The sequence below is a fragment of the Cajanus cajan genome, chromosome 4 (genome assembly GCF_000230855.2).
Source record: "Cajanus cajan strain Asha chromosome 4, NIPB_CcT2T_4, whole genome shotgun sequence".
Lineage (NCBI taxonomy): Eukaryota > Viridiplantae > Streptophyta > Magnoliopsida > Fabales > Fabaceae > Cajanus > Cajanus cajan.
In genome coordinates this window covers 66,183,514-66,196,333 of record NC_138520.1, presented here as the reverse complement: position 1 = coordinate 66,196,333, position 12,820 = coordinate 66,183,514, and the positions used below count along the sequence as shown (strand labels likewise).

General features: G+C 27.8%; 1 protein-coding gene across 1 annotated transcript; it reads right to left on the bottom strand.

The window, feature by feature from the left end:
• Positions 1-221: 221 nt before the first annotated feature.
• On the bottom strand, positions 222-1,337 carry LOC109802625 (F-box/kelch-repeat protein At3g23880). Its single transcript, XM_083073734.1, has one exon. The coding sequence runs from the start codon at positions 1,335-1,337 to the stop codon at positions 222-224; it is 1,116 nt and encodes a 371-aa protein (XP_082929860.1).
• Between the last annotated feature and the right edge of the window lie 11,483 nt (positions 1,338-12,820).

Below are 12,820 nucleotides of genomic sequence, written 5' to 3'. Positions count from 1 at the left end.
AAGGAAAATAATTAACCTAAAGGGAGAGAATCCTCCTCCAAGATTAATTTCAACTTTTAATCTCTCATAGTACCTCAATGTAGAATAGAAAGAGAATAAAGAACATATCTAAGACTAAAAATAAAAATTGAATTATTAAAATATGCCATCATACCAAGTAAGAGATGGTAAAATGAAAAGAAAAAAGAAAAAGAAAAAGAAATTGAGGATCTATCACCTAATTAATATGTTCTTGGCAAAACCAAACTTTGAACATAATTCATAGCGTAGACCTGAAATATCTTGTTGGTAAGTTTACTATGTTTTACTGTATTATCTCTCCCATCATAAAGAATTGCTTGAAGAGTTGTAGTGCTAATCACGAGTAGACAACCATTCTCAAACATGCACAACGGTTGCACAAAGGACAAATACTTAGAACTAATTTGGAGATCTTGGCGTAAAGACAAGTTCAGTAACGGAGTCCAAGAATTCTGATTCCCAAACTCCTTCATTTGCCAAATGCAAAATCTGTTTCTGTTGGAATTGACAAAAGAAAGACTCAAACAATCCTTCAAATGCAAAAGCCGAAAGTCGTATCCTTCAAACATGCGAGGCAGCAAAAATTGTGTGTACGTCTCGCTCCCAAGATCAAGTGAAATAAGAACCAGTTCACTAGATACATAATGTGTTGTGACTATCCAATTAAGAGTACCATTTAGATATACTCCACAACAATTTTGACTTCGATTTAAATCATCATAAGGAGGGAGACTTTGAATCTTTCTCCAACAATTATTGTCACCTAGGTTGCAAACTTTGACCTCACTGAGTTTCTGTGAACCAGCCATAGAATGCTCAAAGACAATTACAACCTTGTATGTATCACTTAGGTTGTCATACCCAAACCCAAACCATTTTATGAAGTCATATCTGTTTGGATTGATTGGAATTATACAATGTGGGACTTCACATGTTTTTCTAATGGCAGGGTTCCATAAGAGAAACTTGTATGTGCGTGCAGAAGAGGTGTTAGATAAAGCGAACAAAAGGACCAACCCATTGCAGGAACCAGCAACCTTGTACTTGTGTTCTTGCCTTAGGGCAATGTCAGAAAGAGGATCCTCTAGCAAAGAACGAAGAGAGCAAGGAAGGGCAAAGTCATGTTTCCGATTTCTGTACCGTATTAGGAAGTTGGTGTTCTTGGGTGATCTATGAAGGTGCAGTTTCACGAAACTTGGATCAGAGATGAGGGATTGAAACGACTTGCTCACGCATCTGCATTGCATAAGAGATCTCACTGGAAGCCATGACAGAATTTCAACCATGAGTTCGTCACACAAGAATGGCAGTGCCATGTTGTGGTGTGGTTTCGGATTTCAAAGGCAACAAACAACACAACGACTTGTGGCAATCACTATTTTATAACCAAAAGTTGACAAATCTTTACTGATATTTATCCTAAATAAAGCAGATAAAGACCGAATATTAAAGATTACTTTATCTTCGATTTGTTGTTTGTTAATTATCACGATTTTAAATTGATTTATGTAAAAATATATATAGTAGATAAAGGGCGAATATTCTAAATTACTATATAACTTATTTGTTTTTTGTTATCATGATTTTAAATTGATTTAGACGTTTATATAATACATAGTAACAAGCTCTCGTCTAGTATATTAAATAATAGATAGGAATAGAGAGTAACTAGTATTTTATCCTTCGTAATTTATGAGCTAAATATTTATTAGATTAAATTATATATATATATATATATATATATATATATATCTTTTACCTATTAAAATATTTATTTTAGTTTTTTAGTTTTAGATCAATTTGGTCACTTTAAAATGATAATAATTTTTAATTTTATAACATATTTTTTGAATTAAATTTTGACTAATTTAAAATGTAAAATTTGTAACATTAAATTTACTTTTATGAAAACATAAAAATTCAACTGATGCCCGAATCTAAGATGACTACAAATTAGCATAATGAAAATCATGTGAAAAATAAATCTCAGGATAACTAGCTAGAAAATAATTTGAAAGTATATTTCTTTTGAATTATCAATTACTTTTTTGACTTATTTTTATGCAATTTTAATTGTGTTTATGACATTTTTTTTGTTTAAATTTCAGTTGGATTCAAAATTTTTCATATAAGTAAATTTAATGATCCAAGTTTGAAGTCTTGAATAAATAAAATAAGGATTCAAAATCATGTTTCAAAATTGAAAATAATCTTTATTTTGAAAGGATCAAATCAACTCAAATTTAAGAAATTAAGAACTAAAATGAATATTTTAAAAGATAAAAGTTCAAAATAAATCTTAAAAATAAGATAAAGAAATAAAAATATAATTTAACCTATTTATTATAGATTAGGGTAAAATAATTACTCCATGTTTTTATGCCTTTTTTAAAGATTAAAAAAATTGTTTGAATTAATTCTACTTTGTTCAACAACTATTAAGTAACCCATGCATATGTCCGGGCGACATCATTATTAATTTATGTATTGTTTTTTTAATATAGCTTTTTTAGACATTTATTTTTAATAAGTATTACAATTTTTATTGTAAAATTCATACCATTTGTTATGAAAATTTGTTTTGCTTAAACAAATAAGTAATAGAAGTGAAAAATAGAAAAAAAAATTTAAATAAACATAAATATATTATCATAATAATTTAAACTATATATAAATGCTATATAATTATTTGATTTTCACTTTTTTTAAAAACTCATTTATCCTTTAACTTATTTATCTATATTTGTATAAAATATTTTTATTTTTATCTCTATTTATCATTATAACTAAAGACTTTTGTAGTAATTGTATATTATCTTTTTATAATAACAATTATTATTGAATAATTCTTTTTTTTTTCACAAAATAAAATCACCATCATTATCTTTTAATAATTTTTGTTATTTTCTTTTTTGAACAAATATATAGAGATATATACAATATGCATCTTTTCATCTTCTATATTGTACTACTATATATAAAAGGTATATCAATTGTATAGTTTATTTTTAGTCTCCACTTTTTTGACACTATTATACTTTTTATAATTATTTCATCTCCAATTTATACTTTTGATAGATATAATACTTCATATAGAAGTGTCAAATGAACTCTTAATATCTAAGCAACTCATGTGAATTAAGGTTCACGAATTAAAATACTAATAAAAATATTAAAATAACCAAAAAAAAAATAAAAAAAATTAATTGACCTTTATTTCCTATGCGCAATTATTTTACATCGACATAAAAGAAAAACTTTCACAATATATTATATAGTGCCTTTTTTCCCCTCATGCGTATCTATTATATAGTTAAATCAAAGACCATCTCACTAAGTATTATCTCTAAATTTTATGACTACTAACCTTGTATTAATTATTCATATAACTCTTTAGATTGATATAAATTTTTTAACAATATTATTGAGTGACACGTCTAGTTTTATTTTATAATTAGAAATATTAGATGTTCTCAAAGTGTTAAGAATTTACTTGGAAGGGTTTCAAATGTTAATTTGATTGTCTATGTTTTTTACTTGTCAATTGAATGCGAACTTTGACATTTCTTTTCATCACGTGAAATAATCTAAATTAATATAACTAGTAAAAACTAAAAATATATATATAGTGTTAATATCAAGTTTGCATTCAATTAATATATTTAATAAAATACCTAGGGTAAAAAACAAAACATAATAACTAATATGATTAATGGTCTTGGTGGATGTCAAAATATACTTTTTTTTTGTTGAATTAAGTTCGGTTATGTACTATAAACAATGTTAGTTGCGAAATCATCAAAGTATATTATTAAAAACTCTTGTGAAATATCAATGCAAACATAACCATCATTTAGTTTAGATATTTTTTCACTTCCAGTATTTAATATTGATTATGAAAATTGATTGAGTTCCAAAACACTTATGCTTACTACAAAAAGTTGTTTTGTAGTGACTCACATCCTATAATGACATAATGTTTGTCGCTAAAAATTATTTTTACCTATAATATATGTTAGCATGTGTTAGTAAATATTTTTCATAATTGTTAAAAGTGTTGGCATATAGGTTGTAGTTGTTGAAACTCATTTAAAACTAATACTAAAATTATATATGAGTATATGTCAAATTAATTTATACATAAATATAATATTTTTATAATAATACTTTTTGTATGTCACTATGTTTAACATTTCTTGTAGTAGTTGTCTATGTTATTTTGTAAACACATTTTTTTTGTAAGAATTCATGCGTGACAACGATACCAAATATAAGAAACATTAAATTGTTGCATGAACAATATCATATCTAAGTGAATTATCATGGTATGGTTGATAAAATTTGTCTAAAGTCTCCACTAAAGACAATGATATTTCTTTTTAATATTGAAGTATTATCATGATCTACTGGCATGATGTCTATTACAATTTTATCAAGTATCTCAAAAAAAAAATTATCTATCATTAGAGTTGCATCTCATAATATCAACTTTATTAATTTTAATAAATAAGCAAGTTTACTCTTTGAATGAATGTCACAAATATGTAATTTAGGAATATGAATCTTGAACTTCGAGTGACTTCTTCCACCTCTAAGTATTAATAAAGATGTAATGTCACTTAATGCAATTGCTAATACAATTTATTGTTAAAACTAGAATACAAAAGTTAATGTTTTTCATATGAATGTTTTCTTAATTAATGCTTTTTATAAAGAAATTTAATTTTTTGTATTAGATTGGTAAAATAATTGTTAATATATCATTTTTTCACTAAATTTTAAATTCAATTTTATTATCCCGTACAATAATTATTACAGTGTAAAATAATAGAAAGTCAAAATATTTATATAAGTTATTATTAATTGATGTACAACTTAATTGAATTGTCAATTTCAGTACCAGAACAGAAAACAGGCAATCTTAGAAATTTTATCCCCAATGCAACTAATCATTATCCTGGTCGTCAATCTATATATATATATATATATATATATATATATATATATATATATATATATATATATATATATATATATATATATATATATATATATATATATATATGTATATCCTATTCATATTCTACATTGGGCGTCACCAAGTAGCACTCGACTTTAAGCCACATTAGAGAGCACACATAATTTCACGCTCGAAAAAATTACAATTTTGCCTAACGGCAAGTGCAAACAAAGAGCATACAATAATCTCATGCCCGACAAAATTACAATTTTTCCCAACACTAAGCACAAACAAACACTACTAGAAAAGTTTCATTTTCCTGCGAATTTTCCTGCAAAAAAATATTCGTAGAAATTTTTTGCAAATTTTCCTGCAAAAAAAATTTCGCAAAACTTTTTTGCGAATTTATTTGCGAAAAATAATTTACAGATATTTCTTACAAATTTTGCTACAATTTTAATAATCATAGAAATTTTTATCCATGGTAAAAATTTGCAGAAAATATTGTAAGAATTTTATTTTGTTTCTTGCAAAAATAACTTTGCAAGTAATGTTTACTAAATGGTAGAAAAATTTTGCAGGTAACTTTTCTTACGAATTTTCCTACAAATTTTAATCCGCAGGAAAAATAAAAAAAAAATATTTAAATTTATAAGTTTAATATTTTAAAAAAAAACTTCAAGTCCCACATCAATTGAAAATAAAACAATTAAAAAGTACATAAGTTGGAGCAACACTTACCTTACAAGTTGATTTGTATGGTTGAGTGTTAGGCTTATAATCTACAATCTTAGAATTTAAAATATTATGTGTTGGAGGCATGGAAACAAATGTTTCGGATGAATTCATTGTGAGCATTTGAAAGTTGAAAAATTAGTTTTTCGTAAAAAATATTCATGCAGAATTTCTTGCGAAAAAATTCGCAGGAAACTTTACTGCAAATTTTTTTTTGCAGGAAATTTTCATGCGAATTTTTTTCGCAAGAAATTTCGCAGGAAAATTTCCTGCGAATTTTAAAATTTGCAAAAATATATTATTCACGAAGATATTACCTGCAGATAAAATTTTGCAGAAAAATTTGTAGGAACAACGTTTTCTGCGAATTTTTATGAAAAATCCGTAGGAAAAGTCGCATGTAATAATAGAAATTCTAGTAGTGAAAGACTCCTCGAATTGATTATGCTCGGCATGATACATAATAGAAATTCTAGTAGTGAAAGACCCCTCGAATTGATTATGCTCGGCATGATACGTTCCACGGTAGACTTAACCCTTCTTAGGCTTAACAATCATTAGTATGAATGCAAGCCCGACGCCAAGGACTCACGCCTAGTGCCATGCGGTTTCTAAAAAAATATAGGACGAATTGAACATCACCAAGACTCAAAATCAAACATACACACATCCTTTTATTAATCCAATTGATTAGAAGCACTTATTTTTATCCAAAACTACATTATACGTCATTAATTCATGAAATCACACATCAATTAACAATATCCCAAATTTTCAAGAACCCTAACCTACGTAGACATTCCAATGAATTCAATTATCTATCATATTATCATTTTCACTAAATAATACAATAAACATAGTCACAATTCAATATAGAACCTAATTGGATCGTCAATTTTGGCTTCAGAAAAGAATTAGAAAATCTTAGAAATTTAGTGATTTCTCCCACTATCCTTTTTCTCTTGTATTCCCACACATGAATTACTCGTTTTCCTCTCCCATATCTTATTATGACGATAAGGGCAGTTTGAGACAATCTGAGCACTTCTCCTCAAAGCTCCTTCCTTCTTTCCCTTCTCGCTCTCAGTCCTCTCACAAAATGAGGCACATCTCATAACTCTTCGTAACCCCTTCTTTTAAAGATTCACTAAATCGGGTCAACCCGACTTGTTTCTCTTCTCCCATTAAATTAAATAAATTAATATAATTCAATAAAACTACCTTATTATTATTTAATAAAATAATTCTCCACATTTAATTTCAAATAATAATTATGAATATAATCTAATAATATTTAATTACAAACATTACTCATTATTTAATAATATTTATTTTTAGTAAAAAAATCAGGATGTTACAATTTGTATATATAATTTATTATAAATTTTAGTTATATATAACAAACATTTATGAAGGTGTATTTGATTAGGATATCACAAGATTTGAAAAGAAGTTTTTCTTATAAAAATGTCACCTAGTATTCAATCAAGACTTTTTTGTATTATAAAAAATTCTTGTAGCATTATTAAGACAATTAAGATTTTTTTAAAAAAGTATATCAAAATCCAGTGATATTTAATTGAATATTTGTTTTTCACTTAAAAATAGTCTTTTTGATATTAAAAAACATAATTTTGGTGGATTCTTTTATAAAATGAATTTTGTAAGACTTTTTAGTGGAAATTATACATAATAGACTCATCCAACAATCTCACCCAAATCTTTAATATTTTGAGTGACTTTTTTTTTTCTATATATCTTTTTCTCTCCATCTTCTCAATTACCTTTCTCGTGTTTCTCATCTCTCTCTTTTCTCCTCTCTTTTCTCGTTCACTTCCTCTTTGCATTTATCTCTCCTCTTCTTTTTCTTGATCTCGTTCATCTCTCTCACTTTTCTTTTTTTCTTCTTATTTCTATTCTTTCTTTATCCAATAAAAAAAAGTATAATATCAAAATTTTCAAATTTTAAAATTACTCACATATTGAAATGAAGAGAAATTTTTAGGTTATTTATAAAATTATTGTGTAAAATATACCTTTAAAAGCAATAAAATATAGAACATTGAGAGCGTGATTATGAGAGTGAAAATTTCACTTTTAAGATATATGCAATATTTACTTAAAAATAATTAAAATTGTATATATGGTCATGACATTATCATTACTAAGAATATCATAATTTTTCCTAAGATCTTTCTAGTCATAGTAATAACTTTTAATATGAAAATGAATTGTTCAATCTTCGTGACAATATTAAGAAATGTGATTGAGATGATATTTGATATTTTTAAATTATTTCACTATTTTTTATGAAAATTATGTTTTCATATTTATTTAAGGCATGAGTTTAATTTATGTTAACATGTATAATAAATACTATATAATTTTCTTCATAAAGAATGTTTTGATAAATTTTTGGTTGAACTAGTAGATGAATTTTTATCTTTAGTGTTATCAAATAATGAATATCATATTTTTTTAACTTATTATTTAAATGCAAGAACATGAATCAGAAGATTTCAATACATAAAGGATTATATGCGGAGATTTCGAAAGACTTGGAACTATAATCAATTATTTATTATCTATTAAAATATTGAAAAGTTGTATTAGTTTAGCTTTTTTTTTATTATTTATTTATTCAAGTCTTACCATTTATGTTAACTTTTTCATTAATTTTATTGTTTACAAAAAAATTCATATTATTCTTTGAAATTCTATAAAATCCCTTCAAATCTTATGAATTCTTATGACTTAATAAATTCAGTAAAATCTTAATTACAAAATCTTAAATATAAAAGTGTTTTAAAAAATCTTAAAGGTTATTCCTTCAAAATCTCTTAAAATTTACAAAACTTTTTTATGCTAAAACAACCTTATTAAATCTTAATCAAATACACTCTCTTAACTTGTAAAATGTAAATTAAAATACCACTAAGAAGTTAATGAAATTTAAGTAAAACTTGATTCAGTCTCCTATTACTTAATTACTTAATGAACACGTTGCATCAATAATATGCTTTTATAAATAAAAAGTATATTAAAAGAATATGATTTTTAAAATATCCTAACATTTTTTTTTATTTGTAATTTTTATTTGATTTGCAAGAGTGTTAATTACTGCTGGTATTGGAGGCTAAATCAACAATATGAAGCAACTTCCAATTGCCAATGCTCATCCAATGTGACTATGGAGTTTGTTTGACCTTATAATCATCACTCTGAACAGTGGAAATATTTCTTAAGCATGGAAATCTATCAGTCAATCATTACAAGAAAAATGTTAATTTTTGACAAAAATTTTCAACGAAAATTTTCGATAGAAACAAGTAAATTTTCGATGGATTTTTTTTTTCTGACGGATTTTAATCTGTCGAAAAAAGTGACATCAGAAAAAAAAATCCGTCGAAAATCATATTCCGTCAGAAATTTTCGTCAAAAATTTCCATATAAAAATTCTATCAAAATTATAATATTTATTTAATTTTAATAAATTTATTAATGTGACAACCCTCATATTTGGTCTCTTAAGGGTTCTATTTCATGATATTTCACTTTTTAGCGTGTTTTATCTTTACTTGCGCAATTTTTGGGAGACTTCCCAGAAGGTCACCCATCCTTATATTACTTCAGGTCAAACACGCTTAACTATAAAGTTTTGATGAGATAAGCTACCAAAATGTATATGTATGTTGTCAGTATAACTTATACAAATTAATTCATTTAAGTCATCTTCAACTATACAATCTCATATTTGTACTATAATAATAATATATAATAATTTTATATTATGAATAATAATAATAATAATATATTTAATTATTCTTTATTTATATGTACTTACTTTTATAATTAACAATCTACTTATTTCTATTTAAAATTATAATTTAAATTATTTAATTTTATAATTTATAATGATAATATAATTTATAAAATTATAAATATTTATTTATTACATACTTATAAATTAAATTTTAACATTTTAAATATAAATTATTAATTAATTTAATATATTTATTTATCTTAAATCAAACATAGAAAATTCAAAAAAATGTATTTATCCTTATTTTATTTTCTAATATAAAATTTTGTATATATGATTTAAGAGTAAAGAATTTTCAATTTAACGGTTGGATTTACAAAAATTCTCATTTAATATAAAGTTATTGACCGGTGTAATACTTAGTAAAAATTATACCGGTGTTATTATAACCCTCCTCATATATATATATATATATATATATATATATATTAATTTTTTTTAATATATGATTGTCAATTTTTTGTAAATAAATTCTTATATTTTTGAAAAATATAAATTTGTCGAAAATATTTCATTAGTAATATAACTTTTTCTACGAAATTTTTTTCATAAAAAAATAAATTTTTCGATAGAAAAATCCGTTGGAAATTTCTGACGGAAAAATCCGTTAGAAAAATTCGTCAAAAATTACCGACGGATTTTTCCGTCAGAAATTTCTGACGGATTTTTTTGTCAAAAATTTTCTTTCGAAAATTTGCGTTTTTCTTGTAGTGAATTGACCAAAGATTTGCAATTGTACCCTCCAAGCTATGAAGTACCGATACTTGAATTTGCTTCACGTATCTGTATCCGATACCAATTTGCTGATACGATACTCTTAGATATTTCACCGATACGTGTCAATGAAGTATCTTAGCCTTTAAAAATATTATCAAAATTTTATTCAATTCTGATACTCTCAGATACTTCACCCATACTTATTGGTGATACGTATCGATGAAGTATTCAAATTTTTGAAAAATTATGAAATATCCATTACAACTAAATAAGATATATAAACATGTTTAATATAGAAACATAGAAATATTAGTCATTGATGAACTGTAAATGAAAATTTTCTTCTATATAGATAATTTTAAAAAAGAAATGAAATTAGTAAAATTATTTCTATTTGTAAATAATAAAAAATAATTTATGATGAAATGATTTATAATTTATTTATTTTTAGTAATGTACAGCAAGTATGTTTTTAATTTGGATTTGCAAAATAGCAATTATATATTTAATGTTTATGAATTTTGATCAAAATTACAAGTATACACAATTATTATATTGTATGAACACTGATATATATGATGGCACGTATCTTACAAGTATCATATCTTATATATTTTAATATAATCATATCGCCATGTCGGATACGTATCATATCGGTGCATCATAGCCTCCAAGAGATTTCCATTGATTGAGATTAAGGAACCTTAAGTTGCACGAACTTGAAACCGTATCAAAAATTAAACCTGTTAGTTTGTTTCCATCTAGATCTAATACTCGGAATATTGCTGCTTGAGGTCAAACACTCTAGGAATGGAACCATTGAAACTATCGTGGGATTGATTTTTCAGCAAAGTCAGAAATTAAATTTCCTTTACTTGCAGTCTGCCAAAAGCAGATTTTCCATATTAGAAAATGATGAAAGGCCATGATCTTCACTGGAAGTGGTATCAACTTACAAGTTGTTATGGGAAAGACCCAATGTATGTAGATAGTGCCATTGAATTGATTTGAAGAGAAAATGAGGTAACCATGACTATGAAGGAATTGCCCCTTGCAATTTGTTGTTGCTCATTGGAGGAAGACACGATTCGGAATTTCTTCAACGTACACCATCAATATAATTATGAGAAAGAATAAGCTCCTGTAGTAATGGAAGTGTGAAGAGTGTTGAGGGAACTTTTCCACTAACGGAGTTATTACCTACATTGATGCTAAAGAGATTTAAAAGTTTCTCCCAATGAGTGGATGTGATTGGTCCTGTGAGAGTATTTTGGAAAAGGGATAAACACTTGAGTTTATTGGAAATATCGAGAGATAGGAGAGGGGAGATTAATGATATATCAAGGATCTTCAGTTCACTTGGAAGATTCCCTTTAGAAAAATACCAATCAATGCATAATTGTTAAGCTACACGGTGGTCAAATTTGAGAGATTTGCCAAGAAATTTGGTAGTTACCTTGACATATTCAAATTCAATTGAATCATTCAGAGAGACTTAATCTTTGATAGTTGTACTATCTGTACAGCCATGCCGAGCTCAAACTCGGCATCTCAGCGCAAAGTAACCTCGGACACGCGCTAGGTGACATCAGCTCGGCATTCAAATAGGTCATAACTGATCCTGGGCCCAAGGCTCAGAAAAATCCTAATCCACTCAAAGGTACGTGCATTACTTATACGAGACATATACTCACGCAAACCCTAACTTTAGCATCGGAGTCTCTTTTGCAGGTACCACCCCCATCTTGGAGCATCAACGTACCCGTGAAGGAGGCTCACCGATCTTACCCAGCGGATCATCCCTACCTCGGATTCCCGGTAAGAACATTTGGCGTCCACCGTGTGGCCGATCAAGACAGCTCTGATCGGCCACGCTTATGGTTTTCACCAGAAGCCATAGCAGACGCGCAACAGACGACCTAGATCACACAACTAACATGGATAATGAAGCAGCATTGAGACGACTGATCGAGCAGGTCGAGCAGATGTGACAGCAACACGTCGCAGATCTACAAAGTATGCGTTCCAAGCATGAAACTGACCTAGCCGCGATGCGCACCGCTAATGAGGTTGACCTAGTGGCGCTACGCGCCGAGAACGAGCATATTCGTGCTCAACTCCCTCGGTGTCCCTCTGATCAACCCCCTCAACAAAGCAACCTGCATGAGGAGGAAGGGCACTCGGTTTCTCAATCGCCAACAGCGGCTAGGGCACCAACCCCCAGGCCTGCCACACATCGGTCTCACATGACGTAAGCAACACTCCTTCCCACGTCACGAGAAATCAGACAACCTTCCGCCGTCATCCTTTTGTGGACGGCATCATGGAAACACCTCTCCCTTTCGGGTGGAAGCCTCTCCACATCGACCGTTACGATGGCACCATGGATCTGGACGAGCACATCGATCTGTATACCACACAGGTAAATCTTTACACTAATGAGAATGCTATCCTGTGTAGGGTTTTTTCTACCTCGCTCAAAGGGTCGCACTCAACTGGTACACCTAGCTACCTGCCGAGTCAATTGATAGCTTCGGCACCCTGGTCAGACGATTCACAGCACA